At 35.5% G+C, this 23,203-nt stretch overlaps 1 protein-coding gene across 2 annotated transcripts in view; it reads left to right on the forward strand.

Moving 5' to 3' along the window:
• Ola1 (Obg like ATPase 1) overlaps positions 1-23,203 on the forward strand; it is a 116,269-nt gene that overhangs the window by 63,897 nt on the left and 29,169 nt on the right. Inside the window, exons 6-7 of one of the 2 annotated variants that reach the window (XM_070020710.1) lie at positions 10,652-10,732; positions 11,074-11,171. In XM_070020710.1, coding sequence (XP_069876811.1) covers positions 10,652-10,732; positions 11,074-11,171 — 179 coding nt within the window. The remainder of the gene's footprint in view (positions 1-10,651; positions 10,733-11,073; positions 11,172-23,203) is intronic. The other variant, XM_070020720.1, reaches the window with a different exon arrangement.

Here is a 23,203-nt window from a genome sequence, read left to right on the forward strand (position 1 = left end):
AGCAGTATTTTTTACAGTGTGTCTTGGGCTGGGAAGGTGGCTCAGTGGTAGATACTTGCCTTGCATGCCTGAGGCCCTGGGTTCGATTCTTCAGCACCACATAATCAGAAAAAAAAAAGCTGGAAGTAGCGCTGTGGCTCAAGTGGTAGAGCGCTAGCCTTGAGTTGAAGAGCTGAGGGACAGCGCCCAGGCCCAGAGTTCAAGCCTCACGACCGGACCCAAAAACAAAACAAAACATACAGTGTGTCTTGCAATGTAAATTAAGTAAGAATGAAACACTGAAGAAAGTAAATGAGCAACTAGTTCAGCCAGGTGTAGTAGCTTCCTAGGACTGTTATAGTTAAGCAGCAACACTGGATTGCTTGAAAATTTTTAAGAAATTTATATTTTCATAGTTTTATAGGATTAGAAGATGAATGGCAGTGTTGGCAAAGCCTCTGAAGCTTCTTATGATTTTGTGTGTATGTGCATGTGAGTGCATGTGCATGTGCATGTGCATGCTCCAGTACTGGGTCTTAAAAACTCAGGACTGGGGTGTTGTTAAAGAAGTCAGACACAAAAGGACCATGGTTATATGGTTCCATGTATGAAGAATGCCAAGATAGGTAACTCTATTAAGACAAAACTATAGATTGATGGTTGCCAATGTCTGGGGAAGAGGAAATGGAGTAGAAAATATTTGATGAATGGAGTTTTATTTTGGAGTTATAGAAATGCTTTGAAACTTGATCAAAGTGCTAGTTGTATAACTAGATAGAAGTGGTGAATTTATAAAAAGCTTTCATGCTAAATAACTTTAAAATGATTAAAATTTTGTTATATGAATTTGGTGTGTGTGTGTGTGTGTGTGTGTGTGTGTGTGTGTGTGTGTGTGTGTGTGTGTGTGTGTGTGTGTGTGTGTGTGTGTGTGTGTGTGTGTGTGTGTGTGTGTGTGTGTGTGTGTGTGTGTGTGTGTGTGTGTGTGTGTGTGTTGCCAGGACTCAAACCAGGACCTTAAACATAGTAGGCAGGTTTTCTACCACTGAGCTACATCCCCAGTCCAATGACCTTTTTTTCCCTTAGAGACAAAAGATGTAAGATTGGATTTTTGTTTTGTTATTAAAATTTGTATATGTCTAGCAATATTAAGCTTAAAATATATAAAGCAAGAAGTGACAGACCTAAATGCAAACAAAACAAAATCTAGAGTCTAACAGACAATCTTAATAATTCTTTTAAGACTAAAATAAGCAGACAAAAAAAAATAAGCAGACAAAATTTTGCTAAGAACATAGAAGTTTTAAACAACTCAATTAAGGAACTTGACCTAATTGACACATAGAAAGACCAGTACACCCATCTTTTCAAGTAGAAATGAAACATTATCGAAATTAGCCACATCTTTGACCATAAATCAAATACTATACCCAAACCTCATATATATTTATACACTTGTACATCCACTATGGAAATGAATGTGAAGTAAGTGTGTGTGTGTATATGCTCACGTGCGCATATGCGTGTGCATGTGTGCATGCGTGTGCACTAATCATGGGGCTTGCACTTGTTCCTGTGCTTTTTTGCTCAAGGTTAGCACTACCACTTGAACCACAGCTTTTTGGTGGTTAATTTGAGATAAGAGTCTCATGGACTTCAATGCCGAGGCTGGCTTTGAACCAGGATCCTCAGATCTCAGCCTCCTGATTAGTTAGGATTATAGGCATGAGCCACTGACACCCAGCTGATACTGAAGTTGTGTTTGTGCATACACGTGCGTTGGTACTGGGGTATGAACTTAGGGCCTAGACCCTGTCCCTGAGCTTTTTTTGCTCAAGTGTAGCACTCTACGACTTGAGCCACATCTCCACTTCCTGGTTGGTGGTTTTATTTTTAATTTAATTTAATTTAAGTTTATTTTATTGTGCTTAATTGGATTTGAGTCTCATAGACTTTCCTGTCCAGGCTGGCTTTGAAATGTGATCCTCAGATCTCAGCCTCCTGAGAACCTAGGATTACAGGCATGAGTTACTGCTAGCACTTGGCTATGAAGATTAAAAAAAAAAAAAACTAAAAGCAACAGCAACAACAAAAACAGACAAAACTACCATACCATCCAATGATAACACTTTTGGGTATCTAAAGGAGTATTTCAGAATAACAGTAGAAACATACACCATACTTGTTGCAGCACTATTCAAAATAGCCAAGAAATGATAATAGTCCAGATGCCCTACAATTGATGAGTGGATTGAGAAAATGTGTTATACATACATACAAATGGAATATTATTTGACCATAAAGTAGAATGAAATTATATCTTTTGCAGGGAAATGGATGAAACTGGATGTTAAGTGAAGTAAGCCATGTTCAGAAGGACAAAAGTCACATTTTCTCTCATGAATGCAAGACCTAAAAGATAAACATATGTAAAACACACACAGGATCATAATATACTTATACATGTGTATAATATAAATATATAATATGTTTGTAATTGTGGAACTGTTTGTGGGGATGAATGTTTGAGTAAAAAATGTCAAAGTACATTGGTTTTTTGAATGAATAGCAAAACAAAACTTACTGAAATCTCTTGAATAATATGCTGTAGTAGAGATGGGGAAAGAGAAAGTAAGCCAAATGATTGATCTGATTAAAGTACCTGTATATATGTATGTGATACACCATGATGAAAACCTTTTGATGAATAGCATACAAAAAAAATGACTGGAATGTAACACAGGTACTGTTCAGGGAGTTCATACTAGTGAGAAAGAGAAGGGCAAACAACAAATGAAGGAGGATGATATGGTCAAAATACTTTATGTACAGATGTGAAAACTGCTGACTCATGACTTTGCTGTACATTTAATAGGTTTCACAAAATTGTTTTGTATAATAGAAAGAGGACAAACTTCCAACTTGAGTTTTGGTTGGGGGATTTGTGTTTTGTTGTGGTGCTAGCATCAAGCATGCTAGGCAAACACACAGCTGAACTATATCCACTGCACTACCACCTGTTTTTATGAGGACCAAGTAGTCCTTACAGTCTTGTAAGAAAGAAAAATTTTAGTGGTATTATGGCTTGTCTAAAATCTAAGAATGAAAAGTAGGTTTGACATTTTACAAAATAATCAGTGTAAATAAAAGAATAAAGGAAATTACATCATCTCTATACATTGAGGAAAATGTAATATACATTGATGTGTATTTGTGTAATGTGTTAAACCTGTTAATAAACTAGAAATAGGGGATAGTCCACTTAGTCTGAGAAAAGATATCTGTAAAAAATAAACCTATATAATATATATATGTGTATATATGGATATCTATATTTCTGTAGTATATCTATATAAGCATTTATACTTAATGGTGAAAGAGGAAAGTTTTTCCTTTTGTTGGGAACAAAGCAAGGATGCTTATTACCACTGTTCTCGTACTTAAACTCTTAGTCAGTGTAGTAAGACAAAAAATGATGAGTGAAAAGGAAGAAATTAAAATATTATTATTTGTAGACTATATGATTTTATACTTTAAAAACATGACTGAATCTGGGATACAAATTATTAGAATTAATAAATGAAGTCACCTGAATTATTCAACCTAAATTAATGTAGAAATGGTTTATATTTTGTAATCCAGATTCTTTGTTGAGATATATATGCCATGTGCCTTATGAGTAAATTAGTAGCCAGGCACTGGTGGCTCTCCTAGCTACTCACTAAGCTAAGACTTGGAGAATTCAAAGCCAGCATGGGGAGAAATTTCCACAAGACTTGGTCTTCAAAATAACTAGCCAAAATCTGGTTCAGAGGCATGGCTCGACTGGTAGAGCACCAGTGGATTAAGCAGTCCAAGGAGGTGTGAGGCCCTTAGTGACAGTTTTAGTAGTGACAGAGTAAATTATTGTTTGGCACTTCATAGTAGATACCAGGAACATTATTATATTAAAGTTTTTTTTCTCACTACCTCCTTCAGTCAGTTATATAACTGAACTCAGAACTATCAACACAGATTCTATTTTGATCATTACTAGAATCAATTCATTGTTTTAAGTCATGGGAGATACCACATTCCCACATATACACTCAGTCATGTAGAGCATTATTTACTACTCATTGCCTTAGTTCTGTCATTTTTATGGTCTAACTTTTTTTTCTTTTTTCTTTTTGGTCTCCGGGAGTTTCAGTCTTTTTTTTTATTATTTATTTTATTTTTTGGGTCCTGTCGTGGGGCCTGAACTCTGGGCCTGGGTGCTGTCCCTCAGCTCTTCAGCTCAAGGCTAGCGCTCTACCACTTGAGCCACAGCGCCACTTCTGGTTTTTTCTTTTTTGCTTATGGGTGCTGAGGAATCGAACCCAGGGCCTCAGGCATGCAAGGCAAGCGCTCTACCACTGAGCCACCTTCCCAGCCCCGAGTTTCAGTCTTTGAAATATGTAGAAAGATGGTAGTCATGGACTAGTTGTCTGGCCTTGTCAAACAGTAATATCTAATAGAATAAGAAATGCTTGATTCTTTGGTTTAGAGATATCCAAAATTAGACTATACCATGGAGAAAGGCAAGTTTTGCTTTTCCTTATTTGAGACTATTTAAAGGGTAATTGGATGTGTTAGAGGAAGCTGTATTTGTAAACTTCCAGCAAGATTGTTTTGAGCTAGAAGTTTTTGCTCTGACTTCTTTTAGTCTGTGAGCCTTGTTGGTGTGTTACATCCATCTCATCAACATGAAAAAGCACATCTGAGTATCAGCATCAAATATTAGCATGGCAGGTTTGCCTAGAAGGAAGTGTTAGGCTTATAAGTTAAAATTATTACATAATAATAATTAATCACCATGATAAACTGCTGTATTTCATTTAGCCATCAAATTTAAGATTACAAATAGTATGTAAAGAAGAGATGAAACCTTTCCCTCTCATGAATATAATTTTATTGTTTCCTATTAGGAAAGTTGTATTTATTGGTTAAAAAGTTTAGAAAAAGCCAGGCACCACTGGCTCATGCTGTAATCCTAGCTGTTCAGTAGGCTGAGATCTGAGGATCGTGGTTTGAAGCCAGCCTGGGCAAGAAAGTGCGAGACTCTTATCTCCAATAAATTACCAAAAAAGCTAGAAGTGGAGTTGTGACTCAAGTGATACAGTGCTAGCCTTGAACAAAAGAAGCTGAGGGGCAGTGCCCAGGACCCAAGTTAAAGCCCCAAGACTGGTGTTTTGTTTTGTTTAAAAAAAAAAAAAAACACTTCCTGAAATCTGACGTAGAGATTTCTGTTGTTAACAATTTGCTGTGATATCCAGTTTCAGTGTTAGAACAAGTGCGGTCTCATTATGCTTTCTGTCATAAATACTGTAATATTTACTGTGTGTTTGGAACTGTGTCAGTTGCTTTACATATATTTTTTTCATTTAGTCTTAGAAATCACTGTGTTCAATTTCACTTATTCCAGCTTTACAGAAACAATCTGATTTCTTTCTCAGCAAGCTCATTATTGACATATATTGCAAAGTACTGATTTTTATATGTTGAATTTATGTCCTGCTACTTTACAGAAATGACTAGTTTCTGGATCTTTTGGCAATGTCTGGCTGAAATTTTAAGCTAGTACTTCAGTAAGAATACTTTTGACTTATATTTGATTTTTATAGAACACTTTTTTTTTTTTTTGCCAATCCACTCTACCACTTGAGCCACAGCACTACTTCTGGCTTTTTCTTTTTTTGGGGGGTGGGGTGGGGTCTGGTCGTGGGGCCTGAACTCTGGGCCTGGACACTGTCCCTCAGCTCTTCAGCTCAAGGCTAGCGCTCTACCACTTGAGCCACTTCTGGCTTTTTTCTTTTTGCTTATGTGGTGCTGAGGAATCGAACCCAGGGCTTCATGCATGCAAGGCAAGCGCTCTACCATTGAGCACAGTCCCAGCCCCTACTTCTGGCTTTTTCTATGATTAATTGGAAATAAGCATCTCACAGACTTTCTTGCCCAAGCTAGCTTCATACTGCAGTCTGAAGATCTCAGCCTTCTATGTAGCTAGAATTATAGGTGTAAGCCACTGGCACCTGGCTAGAAGATACCCTTGTAAAGGGGTGTTAAATTTTATCAAAGGCTCTTTCTGCATCTATTGAGATGCTTTTGTAATTTTTATCCTTGATTCTATTTTATGTGCCACATTCTAAAATCCTATTATTAATCTTACTCTATTGCTCTGAACCTGCCCTTTTCCTTACTAGGATACTTTAGAAATATCCTATACGAATACATTCAGATATCCTGTTTTAATGTATATGTGTTCTATTGTATTAGTGTCCCATAATTAGCAAATGCCTAATTAATGCCTTTCTAGATTATGACTAATCTATACATCTTTCTTGAGCTAGTATCATACTAGTCTAATTACTGTTGGTTTATGCTTTATTTTTAATATATATTAGAACCAATAAGATTTTAATCTATATTTGTGAGGGGAGAATGGGGGAGTATTGGTCCTGAAGCTTGAACTCAGGTCCTGGGTCATCCATGTCCCTGAGCTTTTTGCTCAAGGCTAGCACTTCACCATTTGGGCTTTTTGTTGGTTAATTAGAAATAAATCTCACTGACTTCCTGCCCAGGCTGGCTTCAAACTGCAACCCTCAGATCTCAGCTTTCTGAATAGCTAGTATTAACCTAACAAAGTCAGCATCTGACTTTCTAAATATTTTTTTGCCCTTCAGTATTGGATTGTTTTGGAAATGATGACATATTCAATTTATAATGTTCTCCAGCCTCTTTGTTATTATTTTAACCAGAATTGCACTAAATAAAATTATAATGCATAGACTTTTTATTAACAAAGAAAATTAAGATAGGTAAATTTCAAGTACAGGTTCCAGCTGAAATTTTGAGTGCAGGTTCTGAGTCAGTGTCTCAACCTCTGATCTAAGGTTATATGGATCCTAAAACATTTACTTGCTTGCACATAGGAGTATTGTCACAGAGTTAGTAACATCAAAGTTTTTGGATTTGGGGACATAGATCTTTTTGAAAGATATATATGGAAGATACATAACTTTGTAAACTATGTCTTATCTTCCCTCAAAATCACATAAAAATACAATTTACATATTTTGGGGCATTAAGGAACTCCTGAGATAATTTATAGGTCATTTGTTAATAAGTCTTATTATAAGGAATGAAGAATAAAATAGTCTAGAAAGTAATCTAAAAAAGTCTAGTAAATGACTGGTTTATGTTACTATATGCATAGAAAAATATTGCTATTTGTATGACATATAGATTGACCATTAGATATTATGCCATATAATAAAATAAGAATTTGAATTTACCTGGTGACCTGAATGATGAGAATTTTGAAAAGCAGTCTTGAGGATTTCTTGCCTAAGTAAGGAAGTAGGTAAAGTTCTAAGAAAGACAAATAGGTCACAGTGTTAGGACATGAACTTTGAAGTCTCTTATACCTGAGTTTGAATCTTAGTTCTACCACTTAGTAGCTATGGAATTTAGACACTTTGTTCATACTCTCTGAGTCTAAACATGTTGCATTTATTACTAACATCAACATCAGTAAAATAGTCATGAAAACAGAGCATTTCTAAAGTCAAATGTGATACTACTAGTAAGGCTGTAATTAAAACAGAAGAAAAAGATACTCAAATGAGTTTGGATTAAATTTCTTTGCCATTGAAAGGCAATTTTTTGACCAGGCATGATAGCACATGTGTTTAATCCCAGCACTGGTATTATACACAGTACACTTATAGCTGAGTTTAAGACCATCTTTGGCTACATGAAAGACTCTGCCTCAAAAATGAAGCAATACAAAATAACTTACTTTAAGCATTGTATTATTAGCTCTTCACTTACTGCACTTCACACTGCAGCCCATGCCAAAAGTTAATGTCCAAGAATTTTTGTTGTGTAACCCCATGGTATATAGAATTTACTTCAAAGTGAAGAATTTGTTAGTTATTAAAACAGCCCAATTTCATACTCCCAATCTGTATTTCTATATAATGATACATGAAATCTCTAACATTTAAATGCATTAACGATTCAAGTGTTATTTGTACTTTTTCTCATTTGCTAAAAGGGAGTACATGGTATTTTTTTTTTTTCAGCTAACCAACTTCAGTGAATTGCAACCTTTTATTGTTCTAACCATCATTATTAATACGTGTGTGTGTGTGTATGAGCATAGGGAAAAAATTCAATTAGCCTGGATCAACATTATTTCTAAATAAGCACAAAATTTGTTTTAACATTTTGAACTTTCATTAAAACCAAAATTAATTTTTCCTGAATGGAATAAAAATAATACACTAAAACTGTATCGTGTACCAATCAGATAATCTTTTTTTGTGTACCAATCTTTTTATTGTGTACCAATCAGATAATCTTATCTGATTGCAGTCTAGTTGGTTTGTCTTAAGTAAAACTGGAATCTTTTAGTAAACCTAAAGTGTCTTTTTTTCAGCTTTTAAATCTTTTGTGAGAATAATTAAGAAAGCACTAGGTATAAAATGTTGTACTTCCAACTGTTCAAAAACTAGGTTATAATTTGTCAACTTTTCTAAAGAGATTTAAATGTGACCTTAAGAAATATACTGTTTGAGAACTGTAAATATGAGTTAATTTGCTAATTAAAAATGGATTGTTCCTAATTTATAATATAATATCTTGGTTGGGGGGGACACCTAATGTCAAAATGCTTTTGTGATTTCTGTCTGAAGTAATGATTTAGTCTTTAAGATGAAAGAAAAAATACTGAAATTCCTTCACTAGTGATCAGCACTTACTGACGCCCTTTGGTTTTGTTAAAAAAATGTTTATAGTTACAAAAGTATTTTATACTTTTTATATGATTAAAATTTAATTTCTTTCCTTATTTTTGGATTGGTTTTAATCTATTTTGTTTAATTGGGGGGGGGACCCTAATGGAACCAAATATAAGATGGCACCTCTGTTTTGTTCTTCTTTTGTATAATCTTATTGCGTGTCTCTACATAAGCTGTTCTGGCCACTCATCATAGTAACCAGCTGGGCCATTTCACCTGCTGGAGCCATTAAAGAGGACTCTCTCCCCCTAGATTAATCCCCTCCGACATTAGTTTTTTGCACTGACAACTGCAGCAGGCATTCAGAATTTGCAGGTGGCCAGTGTGACGCACATAATTGCCTACAATTTTAGGCAATGAATAAAAATGGTCTACATTACTTGTCAAAGGTTGTATATGCAGTGCCAAGTGAGATCTATGGGAAGCCTTTTAGGGTTTAAAGAACAGTTAATAGCAAGGCTGCACAGGGCTTTTTTAATCATAATGCATTTGTAATATAGCACTTTGATCTTCTCCTTGTAGGAAATGGTGTTACATTAGCCACTTTTAAACATTTATGAGTGAAATTCAGTTATAGAAGAGTAAAAGTGATTATTCTTAAGCAGAACACGTTAGATTTCATTAAAAGTTTTCAGCTTGCCCCTTCCTTGTTAAAATCGGTGGGAAGTCCTTTTCCTGGAGGGTTTCAAATCAGGATCTAAGGATATAGGGCTTTTTTCCATATTTTTCCCGTAAGTAACAGCAAGATTTGGGAGCAACGTATACTAAATATTGAGATAATTTATACAAGTGGACAATTGTAGAATAACTGATTATGGTAAAGTAAAATACATCCATGAAAATGCAAGAAATCTACTAACGACCATTGTAGATTTCAACAGATTTTGGGAAATGCATATTTTAATTTTTTCCATAAATTATTGTCAATCAAGAAAAGCTCCCCAAAACTCCCCAAACAAAAACCTAGATGACTCTCAAGTGTGCTTCTTCTGGAAGAGCTAAGTTTGACCTGTCAGACCCCAGCGCCTTTTATTAACACCTGCCTGTAAGGAGAACCTTGCCACACGCAGCTTTTAGATTCAGAACCACAAAACTGATGAGGAAAGGCTTGAAGGGTTCAGTTTGTGTCACTTGCTGTTTGCCGTTTCCATTTCACAGATGATTAATCTTTCTGTGAAGAAAGGCCAGAGAAACAAAGCACATTGGGCTCTTCCTGCAGTTACTCCTTCTGAATGCACACTAGCTTGCTAACTAAAAGGCCTTTAGATTTCCAGCAGAGAGAGATGTTCTGAAAGTGAATGCAGCTGGTTGGAGGTCACTGGTGCAGGGCTCTTGCCATTGTGTAATGGAGGCTTTGGCAGGTTGGGGTGGGGGGAGCTGTGGAGAAGTGGGCAGGGAGAAGGTGTTGGCAAAAAAATTAATCCTGAAGAAAAAAGATTTTGGTCAGTTCATTTAATATTTTAGATGGTAGATAATCAATAATAGGCTCAATTTTATCTAGTGTGTTTTTTTAAGGAAAAAATATGATCTACTCTCTCTAATATACTATCCCCCCCAATAGTATGTTTGTCTTACATGTGGCATCATCGGGTAATGTTAACTTCTTGTATTTTGTATTTGATATGATTGAATGGTCTTGAATTTTTAACTGTTAGTAATTGTGCTGTCCTCATTTTTATATATTAAATTTTTAATGTCTAGTATTTTAACATTTTTAATGAGATGCTGAAAATAATTTGTGTTGCTTAGTTCTGCTTTTCTTTAAAATTTATTATTTTGAGGATTTAAAAATTTTAGTATTTAGAATCAATTAGTATTTAGCTTGTGATTACTTTTTTTTCAATCATGTATAGGACATAATGTGCAAGGTCAAATCCTGGGTTATAGATCAAAAGAAACCTGTTCGTTTCTATCATGATTGGAATGACAAAGAGGTAGGTTATAAATATCATAACATCTATTATATTTTATGTCTTTTTTTTACCATCTATTATGCCTTTACTATGACCTCTTAGAGAACAAATTAGTTGTTATTATTTTATACTATTACATTTAATAAAACTTCCATTTCTGTCATCATTTTCTTATTCCCAAAATTGTTTTTATTCTTTTCCCTAATACTTTACTCTTTATATTTCTTAATAATAACCTTTTAGAAATAAGAATTATACACATAAAAATGCCTATTTGTTTTAAATAAAGGTCAAATTATTCAGTCAGTGTTTTATATCATTTATTTTGACTTCTAAAAGGCATTCTTTATCTTCTACTTTAGATTGAAGTGTTGAATAAACACTTATTTTTGACTTCAAAACCAATGGTCTACTTGGTTAATCTTTCTGAAAAAGACTACATTAGGAAGAAAAACAAATGGTAAGTTTTTTCTTTCCATATATATCCAGGAACATCTTTGCATACGTGCAAACATACATACAATTTGCTTATTACTGTGTTGATTTTAATATTCTTCCTTATCATAAAAAGTTTGAAATGGAAAAGAAGGTATTACGTGTTAAATTCAGAGATGAGTATCTTAATTGATTTGCACCAGGAGAACTTAAAAAAATTAAATAATTTTGAATTGTGTATATCAAGTTTTAAGTCTTTAGACATTATTCTTTATTCCTGTAACAAAGTCAAAACAATGTACTCTCAATAAAACTGTTTAAGCTAAGAAAAAGCTGCATTGATATCATAAATGACTTTGACATATCCACGTGGGGTTGTAGCAGACATAAATTTTAAAATGTAGGTAAAATGCTTTAAAACAAAAAGCTAGCTGGTGTGGGTGGCACATGCCTGTAATTCTAGGTACTCAGGTGGTTGAGATCTGAAGACTGTATGTGAGATTCTTATCTCCAATTAACTACCATAAAAACCTGAAAATGGAGTGTGACTCAAGTGGTAAGGGTGCTAACTAGCCTTGAGCACAAAAGCTCAAAGGACAGAGCCCATGTCCTGAGTTCAAGTCCCAACTGGCACAAAACCAAACCCAAAGAGCTGGGGGGAGGAGCAGAAAATACTGGGTACTTGTTTTGAATATGTTAACTGTGTATCAAGACAACAGTGTAAAAAGACAAAAAAAAATACATTCACATATTGTATTGTCCTTTGTGACATGTAACTAAAATGTATAGATTTGTTTTCTGTCCTTAAAAATTCAAAGTATCACATGTTCATGTGGGCATGTACACATTTGTCATAGTATTCATTTTGACTTGCCTCACTGGACTGTCAGCATTTTATACTGTTGAGTCATAGAAACAAATCAAAACTATCCAAAGCAGAATATCTGAATTCTCCTAAAATATATTGTCGGTTTCTCCCTGTACTTCATTAAGTACTTAGATGCACATGGTTTCAATTTTCCATTAAAATTTCTCATTTCCATATGATATCAAAGAGTGAGAAGGCTTTAAACTGAAAAATAAACATTCATAGACTGGAAGCCAAAACAATAATTAATGTCAGATGGTTAACTCCAATAAATCATTAGAATAAATTCTGTGAAATTACTGCAACTAAAAATGCCCTGTTGATATTACTATAAGACATTTTGTGTTTCTGATAGGAAGCAGAATTTAACCTCTTTATTGGTAATGTTCTAGAAAGCATCAATTTAGCATAAAAATGTAGTTCAGACTGGTCAATGCCCTCTAGTAAATAATTAACTTTAAAATAGTTCTGTCTTGTTCAAATTCTTATAAATTTGATGATTAATGTGTTAAAAATTGTTGCCTTTAGGAAGGAATTTAAAAATTTATTATTTGACCTCAGATAATAAATCTTTTCATAGTAGTATGAATGGTAAAGGTTTCCTGAGCCCAGTGAAACAATACAGACATCAAAGTTTACATGAATAGGGATGAGTCAGTTTCCTTGCCCAAAGGGGCTTCTCACACCTGTATTTGGATGATTACAGGTAGAACTCCCTGGCTCTAATTGTATAGTAAATACCATTTCCCAGACCCTAATGGTAGACAGACTGCTTAGGAGACGCCAGTCTGTGATTTAGCTGTCGCCAGACACCCCATGTTTTTTGTGAGACCAGTTGTGATGATGATATGGTTATAGCCAATTGAAAATAAGTTCTTGTCTAAATAACAAATTTTAATTTTCAAGAATGTAAATCTGTGAGTGATCCTATTTTATAAAACCAAATTTTAGTAGGTTTTATGTATAATAGTGATCTGGTTTAAGGTTGGGGTATGTGTGTTGGGGGAGGGGTTTAGAGCTTGTGGAAGTTAGTGTAATTGTAGCTGAAAGATCAAAGACTGGGTAACTGAGTGATGTTCCAGAAGAGAATTTACCACATAGCCATTTTCTGTACAGTTTCTGCCGCCTGCTGTTCCTATTTTCCCTCAAGCTAGCCATTGACTACCCCCTGTGCATCCCTGCTCGTAAAAAATGATTGAGGAAGTATTTGTCATGTATTTATGAGTGGGAAACATTGTGTGATAGGGAATGGCATCTACTGGAGCCAGAAAGATTGCCATTTTCCTTTCATTCAGCCACTCTGCCACAGCTTTAAATCCTCTGTTTATGCAACACAGCCTTTGTATTAAAGTGCAGAATAAATTTTTATTATGAAGGATATGAACACTAGGTTTTCATCATTTATAACACTGCAAGCAGATGTAAATAGTTAAAATTCATTTTAACTCCTAAATCCATTTAATTGTGCTAGCATCTTGCTTTTTGGTAATGTTTATATATATGGTCCATTTGCATTAGTTGCTTCTTTGGCAAAAGAAAAAGATTTTGTTTTTGAAGGTTAGTATGTAATGTTATGTATCAAATTAAGACTCATGCAGGAAGAGTGGCAGAGGGCTTGCCTCGCCTGAGGAGACTCTAGGTTCCATCATTCTTTCTTTTGGGGGGGGGGGAGTTCCGGTTGTGGGGCCTGAATTCGGCCTGGGCACTGTCCCTCACCTCTTGAGCTCAAGGCTAGCGCTCTACCACTTGAGCCACAGCGCCACTTCCGGCTTTTTTCTTTTTGCTTATGTGGTGCTGGGGAATCGAACCCAGGGCCTTGTGCATGCAAGGCAAGTACTCTACCACTGAGCCACCTTCCCAGCCCCAAGGTTCCATCATTCTTAACTCCACCACCAATCCCACCAAAATATTCATGTGTCTTTTAGAACCAGAAAACTATTTTAAACCATCAGGAAAGAGGAGAGGTTTGTGATTTTGACCACAAGAGGAAGACTAAAACTACATTTTAGCAAGTCACCATTTTAGAAGTAATGAACATTTTAATTATTAAAGTCCACTTTAAATTTAAATGGCAAGATGTTATTTTTTAATCTTAGAAAAGAAAGCATTTTGGTAGATTAATTTATTATGTTAACGATAAGGTGTATTGACCTTTCAAAAGATATAAAAAAGATATAAAAACTGGAATAGATCCAAGCATCTACTCATTATTTTTAACAATGTTCAATTCATTATTGTGTTGATTTATGATTAAGACCTAGGCCCTGGAGAGAATTTGATGTGGCAAGCAGGTTGGTTGCAGTTACATTATGATCAGATGACAGTAATCAAGACATGTGAGCAAATCCACAGAAACCTTTTTTTTTTTTTTAATTACTGCAAAGTGCTATTTCTTGAATGAATAAAGGTATGTAGAAGTTTCTGGTGGGTGCTGATGATTTTTGAACACTTGAGGTTTTCATTTTCTAAACATAATCAGTTGTTACTCATAACCTAGATTATACTATTGTACGGTGTTAATTTTCATTTTAGATTGCCTACTGAGTCATGGTGTGTCAGGCAGGTACAGGACATTCAAACTGTCAAACTATTACTTAATTAGAGGTTTAAGTTTCCATCTTTGTACCTTTGCTGCTTTGTTAGTAGTGTGTTCCATCCAATTAGGAAATCAGTAGAACAAAATAATTTTAGGTACTTTTTGTACCTCATAGCTACCAATTATATTTCATTTTTGTATTCTCTTGTCCCTATCTTCTAAAAAAATGTTGTTAGAGGATAGTTTTGTTTCTTTATAATCCATATCTGTGTTCACCAAGAAAATATAAGGAAAATTTAAGACATTCAGACTTCCTGCGTATATGTATATGCATATACAATTGTATATACCTTAGTATTATTTTTTGGTTAATATATGAATCATTCTGTCATGAGGTGATTAGACAAATACTTGGAAATTGGAAAGTCTTTTAGGCTATTGAATATTCAAAGTTTACAATATTCAATATTCAAGCTTATAAAAAGAATTTTAAATACATAAAAGTTTTATTATTAACTTTTATTATACTATGATTTAAATAAAATTTAGTTTTTTCCTACCCACCACTCAGCTTTTGATAATTTTGCACAAAATTTCTGTACCTAAAAATCGGTGCTGGTGGCTCATGCCTATAATCTTAGTTACTCAGGAGGCTGAGATCTGAGAATTGCCATTCAAAATCCATCCCCTATGGTTCTTAACTCCAGTTAACTACCAAAAGGTTGGAAATGGAGCTGTGACTCAAAGTGGTAGAATGCTAGCCTTGAGCATAAAATCTCAGAGACAGCACTTAGGCCCTGAGTTCAAGCCCAGTACTGACACACACCAAAAAGGAAAAACAATAGTTTGAGAATACTCTACATTGTGTGCCTAGTTTTTCACTAGCATTTGATAGAAGTGGATAGGTTTGAAGTATAGGATCACTGGAGGAAGAGAGTCAAAGCAGGGAATTTATGAGGTTTTAAAATGAAACAGTAAACAGTATTCAGGCTTCCCTGGGAAAAGGCACTAGAAAAGAAAGGGGACTAGTTAATTTGGGTAATTTCTGAGTTTTGTCTGATATATCCTGTTTGTTTGGAATAGGAGAAAAGTACTTTTTTTCTGCTCTTTTCTCTTTTGCTACATGTTTGTTCCCCAGTCAAAAGACCTAACTTTGGAACTAATATTGTTCACCTATAGATTAGTAAACTTTTGAAGGCTAGACTGAAAGAGTAGGTACTGCTAGTATTTCTATTAGAAAAAAGAACTCTAAAAAACTTTGGGAACATGTACCATTTGTAATTTAGGGAGTAGATACTATAGGAATTTGGGTTTATTAAGAATATTACTTTAAAATTTGAAATGCCAATGTTATAGTCTTTATTTCCAGCTTATTAACTCTTTGACTTTGGGCAAATTACTTAGCCTTTCATGTAGAAAGCAACTTATTCATATTGTCCACATAAAATATTTGCTTAAATGTGTTGTTTATAAATATCTCCAAATTTAATGATCATATCTCAAAAATACAGAAGACAAAGGACTTGTAAAGTTTATGAATATATCTTCTGGATACATTCCTTGTTTTTTTCTTTCTGCTATATGTATTACAGAACAAAATAACATCACATTTAAAATTAGAGCAGTGAGATTCCTGTGATATCACTGCTGTTACCTCTATGTGGTTCTGTAATAGTACAGTTTATTACTTAGATGATTTTTGTCACACCTTGGATTCCATTAGCGTAAGTTACTCCCTAATTGTTACAATAGCAACATTTTTAAAAATTAAGATTGTTATTTAAAAACATTTTAAATTAGTTCCTTTGTGATCTCCTGTATATTGGCTTATGTCTTCGTTGAAGATGTGGATGTTTTGAAAATAAAGAATGAAATAAACAATTTTTGGTTTAGTTTCTGCAGTACTGGAGATTTAACTCAAGGCTGTACACCTGCTAGGTACATACTGTTCTACTGAACTGCATCCCGCAGACCCTAGAATTTTATGATTTTAATAAATTAGAATATATAAAGTTCACAAAATATATAAAATTAACAAGAAATGCAGATATTCAATATATTTTCAACCCTTACATATAGATTTGTCATGGTAGGATTTTTCATAGCTGTGGAACTGTGCAATTTTCCCAAGGCTGAAAAATCTACTGTAAGGGCAACATTTCTGGATGGGAATAGAGACCTGATTTTTCTTCCCACTCTCATTCCTTCTCCAAATCTTAATTCCTTGAAAATAAATTTGCTCATTTCTGAGTCTAATTATGTTTCTTCTCATCTTTCACCGCAGTGAGCAGCTGTTACAATAGCTAGAGTGAAAATAAAATCTATCCGTAGAATTAAATCTGTATGTGAGAGCCACTACTCAAAGTATTACATACCTCTATTTTAAAGTAGCCTAGAATGCTGGGCGCCAGTGGCCCACGCCTGTAATACTAGCTACTCAGTAGGGTGAGATCTGAGGATCACGGTTCAAAGCCAGCCCGGGCAGGAAAGTCCATGAAACTCTTATCTCCAGTAAACCACCAGAAAACCAGAAGTGGCGCTGTAGCTCAGGTGGTAGAGTACTAGCCTTGAACTGAAGAGCTGAGAGACAGCAATCAGGCCCAGAGTTCAAGCCCCACGACCGACAAAAAAAAAAAAAAAAAAAAAAGAAATAAAGAGAGAGAAAGAAAGTAGCCTAGAGGGGCTGGGAAGGTGGCTCAGTGGTAGAGCGCTTGTCTTGCATGCCTGAGGCCCTGGGTTCGATTCCTAGCACCACATAAGCAAAAAGAAAAAAGCCAGAAGTGGCGTTGTGGCTCAAGTGATAGAGCACTAGCCTTGAGCTGAAGAGCTGAGGGACAGCGCCCAGGCCCAGAGTTCAGGCCCCACGACCGGACCCAAAAACAAAAACATAGTTAGAACTCCACAGAGGTATCTAGTCTTTTAATACTTTAGAAGAGAAAGTAATTTCATAAAAACTGACATTTAATATAAAGTTGAAATTAACATTTCTTATGAAAACTGAGCTCATCTAGGTGTTTAAACAGGTATTAGATTTTCTTTTTCCTATTATAAGCATATGATTACTGAATTCTTTGTGTCATATACCTTTCTAGGTAGTGAACAGAAGAAGCTCTTGCTTCTGTAGAATTATATTCTCATGTGCTATAGACATACAACAAACATATATTAAGTGTAATGTCAATAATTATTAGGCTGGGCACTGGTGGCTCACACCAGTAATCCTAGCTACTCAGGAGGCTGAGATCTGAGGATCGCGGTTCAAAGTGAGCCTGGGCAAGAAAGTCTGTGAAACTCTTATCTCCAATAAACCACCAGAAAAACGGAAGTGGCGCTGTAGCTCAAGTGGTAGAGCGCTAGCTGAAGAGCTGAGGGACAGTGCCCAGGCCCAGAGTTCAAGCCCCACGACCGACAAAAAATAAAAATAAAAATAAAAATAAAAAATTATTAGGACAGTGAATAATAACAAAGTTAAGGGAGGCTATTTTAGTGAAGATGGTTTGAGAAGGTCACACACCATGAAAGAATATGAAGAAAACTCAGACCAAGGAAAGGGAATGGCAAATGCAAAGGCTCTGAGGTAGCTTAACCAAATAAATACAGAGGGAAAATTTTAGGGGGAAAAAATAGTGAGGAGACAGGAGTCAGTATGTGATAGACTATAGTGAAGAGCATGAAAACACACACAAAAAATTGAAGTTCTATGTTCCTACTTAAATACATTGCATTTAAATAGATTTTAAGCATATTAAATACGTAACTTCCCGCTTTTACTTTTTCTACACTTAATATCACTGATTTAGCCAAACCAAAAGACATTTGATATATATGTATAGAGTTCCTACTGTATAACAGACACTCTCGGCTTAGAAATGGCTCTAATGTTAATAAGGAATAAAGTGATAGTTGGTTGTTAGTGCCTGTATTCCTAGTTATTCAAGAGGCTGAGATCTGAGGATCAATGTTGGAAGCCAGCCCTGGGAGAAAACTCCGAGAGACTTTTCTTCCAATTAAACACACACACACACACACACACACACACACACACACACACACACACACACACACACACACACACACACACACACACACACACACACACACACACACACACACACACACACACACACACACACACACACACACACACACACACACGGAAGTGGATCTGTGCCTCAACTAGTAGAGCACTAATCTTGAGCAAAAACTGCTCAGGGACAGAGCCCAGAGCCCAGGCCCTGTGTTTAAGCCCCAGGACTGGCACCAAATTGGTGCCAGTTTTACAGATAAAGCAACTAGAGAAAGACAAAATATGCCCAGTTCTTTTGGGTAATGAAAAATAGTGGTGAAAATAGATCCATTTGACTTGAATGTTTGTGCCTGTACTATAGTAATCTATAGTCAACTGTAGTATATAGTATATATTCATGAATCTCTAGAAGTCTAATAACTTTTTTGGTAGCTTATACTGCTGCAGTTTTTGCCTTGTTTGTTTTTGTGGTAGTCCTTGGCTTGAACTCTGGGCCAGGGCACTGTCCCTGAGTTTCTTTTTGCTCAAGGCTAGCTAAGGCTTTACCAGTTGAACTACAGCTCCACTTCCAGCTTTTCTAGTGGTTAATAGGAGATAAGAGTCTCAAGGACTTTCCTGCTTGGGCTGTCTTCAAACTAGAATTCTTAGATCTCAGAGGCCTCCTGAGTAACTGGGATTATAGACATGAGCTACCAGTGCCCAGCTAGTCTTTTAAGTTTTATTCACTATATAATACCATATTTTTAAAAGTTGACAGCAGTATATTTTAGCATCAATTTTTAAGCATATAATAAGTATATAAATTTGTATGGTGAAAATACAGTAACGGAAATTAAAACTAAGAATTGTATCAAAATAGTTGGTATTCCCAGAAAATAAACTTAATAACCATACATTAGTTTTTATTTATTATAAAATAAGAGTTGACTCCCCCCCCCCCCCCCCCCCCCCCCCCGCTCATGGGACTTGAGCTCTGGGCCTGGGTGCTATCCCTCAAAGCTCTACCACTTGAGCCACAGCGCTACTTCTGGTTTTCTGGTGGTTTATTAGAAAGTCTCATAGACTTTCTTGCCTGGGCTGGCTTTGAACCTCGATCCTCAGATCTCAGCCTCCTGAATAGCTAGGATTATAGGCATGAGCCACCAGCACCTGGCAAGAGTTGACTATTTTAACATCAAACTATACAATTTCTTTTAAAAAAAAATTACTTCACTGACAGGGTTTGGCAATTGATGTGTACATGAACAGGGAAACAAGAGAATACCATGAAATACATCAGATAATTTGTTCTAATCTTGGACTAGTAATAGTTATTACATTATTTTACACTTAGATTCCCAACAACCTTACCAAAGTAGGTATCATCACCAGATTTTGAGGAGGGAAGACAAGTATGGAGAGATTGAAGAAGTTGACCAAAAATCAATGGCCAATTAGCAGTGCCAAGATTACATCTGCAGAGTTCATCACTAGTGTGCTATTATATTTTGGCATCCAGTTACTGGTGATACTGGAAATGTAAGAGAAATATGAGAAATATGTCCTGCACTAGAATGCCAACTGAAGGAAATATAAAATTTCTATATTTAGATTAAAATAGTTTATATATTTTCATATAGAAAATATATATTGATCCTTTTAAAAATTACTATCTTCAACCACTTGTCTGTTTTGTTTTTCCCTCCTTCTTCCTCTCCTTCCCCTCCCTCCCATTCTACTCCTTACCTGTCCCTTTCTCTCTTCTTTCTCTTCTCTTTCTCTTCTCTTTCTCTTTCTCCTTCTCTTTCTCCTTCCTTCCTCCCTCCCTCTCTTTCTTTTTTTTTTTTGGGGGGGGGGTCCGGTCATGGGGCCTGAACTCTGGGCCTGGGCGCTGTCCCTCAACTCTTCAGCTCAAGGCTAGCACTCTACCACTTGAGCCACAGCTCCACTTCCAGATTTTTTTTTCTGCTTATGTGGTGCTGAGGAATCGAACCCAGGGCCTCATGCATGCAAGGCAAGCGCTCTACCACTGAGCCACATTCCCAGCCCCCTCTTTGTTTCTTTCTTCCTTCCTTCCTTCCTTCCTTCCTTCCTTCCTTCCTTCCTTCCTTTCTTTCTTTCCTTTCTTTCTTTCTTTCCTTTCTTTCTTTCTTTCTTTCTCTTTCTTTCTTTCTTTCTTTCTTTCTCTTTCTTTCTTTCTTTCTTTCTTTCTTTCTTTCTTTCTTTCTTTCTTTCTTTCTTTCTTTCTTTCTTTCTTTCTTTCTTTCTTTCTTTCTTTCTTTCTTCCTTCCTTCCTTCCTTCCTTTCTCCCTCCCTCCCTCCCTCTCTCTCTCTCTCTCTCTCTCTCTCTCTCTCTCTCTCTCTCTCTCTTCTTCTTCTTCTTCTTCTTCTTCTTCTTTCTCTTTCTTCTGCTGGTCCTGGGACTTGAACTCCTGAGCACTCTCCCTGAGCTTTTTTGCTCAAGGCTAGCACTCTACCACTTAAGCCACAGCTCCACTTGTGAGTTTTTGATGCTTAATTGGAGATAAGAAGAGTCTCACAGGCTGCTGTCCTCAGATCTCAGCTTCCTGAGTAATCAAGATTGTTGGCATGAACCACTGGCACCTGATGTGTTTGTTTTTCTATGCTGAGGATCAAACCTAAGGGCTTAAGCATGTTAGGCCAGTCCTAAGGAAGGGAGAGAAGGAGAAAGAGGGATGAGGAGAGAAAATAGTACAAATGATGTGTATGTATAATGTTTTATATATTGGCGTATGGTAATGTAGTAGAAGGAAAATTAATATCCCTCCATGTGTGTATATATGTGCATATACATCCAGTTCTTGGAGAAAGCTACTGTATACCTACTATTTGCTAGGTTTTGGAACATTTAAATATATTCTGTCACTTCACTTAACAATTTTAGATGGCAAATTTCTACCTGTTTACTATAGAGAATCTAATGTTTAGAGACTAGAAATGAGAAAGCTAGTTAAATGTTGGAAAAACTTAGCTTGAACTTACAAAAAGAAGTATAAAACTTTTTTTTGCCGGGCAGCAGTGGCTCATGCTGTAATCCTAGCTACTCAGGAGACTGAGATCTGAGAATCACAGATCAAAGCCAGCTCAGGCAGGAAAGTCTTTGAGAGTCTTATTTCCAATTAAGCACCAGAAAAACCAGAAGCGGTATTGTAGCTCAAGTGGTAGAGCGCTCGCCTTGAGCGGAAGAGCTGAGGGACAGTACCCAGGCCCTGAGTTAAATCCCCACAACTGACCACAAAACAAACAAACAAAAAACTTTTTTTTCCATTTATAGTATGTTAGTGCAACACAAGACACACAAATAGTTTTTTAATGTTGTTTATATCTCAGTGAAAACATAGAGAATCACATACCTACCTAATTGCAATGCTCTGCATAAACTGTGACTCGATCTTTGGGTTGCTTCCCTAGCCCTTGTTTTTTTTATCTGCCAAATACAATAATACTTTTCTGAAAGGACTATGAGAATTAAATAAAATGTATTTGTATATTTAGTGAAATGTTTCTGTGAATAGGTCTATTTGGAGTACAATTTTTATCCAGTTCTCCTAACTGTGAGGAAAACATATAAATGTAAACACAGTTCAGTAGTTGGTTAGTGCTTGGCACTTGTAATTTTAAAAAATTACATAACATTATAAGTACATAATAAAATCCTTGCTTGTATATAATAATGTAAATGTCTTATTTTTTTGTACATGCTAACGACTTTTAAATGGATCCACACTCCTCAGAAAACCTTGATGTGTTTCTTTCTTCATTAATCAAAACTTGTCTCTATACTTTTATAATCCTATCTAAATGTGTTTACTTTTTAAGTCACCAGCTACATTGTGGCATTATATAACTTAAAAAAAAAACCCAAACTTAATACATTGAATGATTAATAACTACAAGTTCTAGTATATTTAATTTATACAGTCACCGGTTTATAAGATACTTAGATATACATGGAAAAAGAACAATCTTTCATTATTTAAAAACTAGGGTTGGGGCTAGGAAGGTGGCTCAGTGGTAGAGCGCTTGCCTTGCATTCATGAGGCCCTGGGTTTGATTCCTCAGCATGACATAAGCAAAAACAAAAAAGCCAGAAGTGGCGTTGCGGCTCAAGTGGTAGAGCGTTAGCCTTGAGCTGAAGAGCTGAGGGACAGCGCCCAGGCTCAGAGTTCAAGCCCCACGACCAGACCCAAAAAACAAACAACAAAAAAAACTAGTTTTTTTTTCAATTTTTATTGTAAGAATTTTATAGAATAATTTATATAACATACTTTTTGTGTCATTGCACTTACTGTATTCTAGGCCAAATTTAAGTAGAGATGATGAGAACAAGAGAGAGAATAAGAAGATGGCAACCATTTGTGTTTTTTTGGAGGGGATGAGGTTGTTTTGGTTTTTACAGACTTAAGATTTAGTCTGAATCAAAAGCTTTTCAATATTACTAGAATACATCATTAAAAGCCGTATCTGATTAAAGTTTTTCAAGTAAGTATGATTAAATAATTATGTTTCTATAATTATGCTTCATGATTATGGTATGTGATGAGACATTATTTTAATATTATTAAGTAAAATATGTAGGTTAGCCAAATATATGTACTTTAATATAACTTGTTATTTTGTAGACAT

This window comes from Dipodomys merriami, unplaced genomic scaffold (assembly GCF_024711535.1).
Source record: "Dipodomys merriami isolate MVZ:Mamm:240054 unplaced genomic scaffold, mDipMer1.0.p SCAF_1, whole genome shotgun sequence".
NCBI classification, from domain to species: domain Eukaryota; kingdom Metazoa; phylum Chordata; class Mammalia; order Rodentia; family Heteromyidae; genus Dipodomys; species Dipodomys merriami.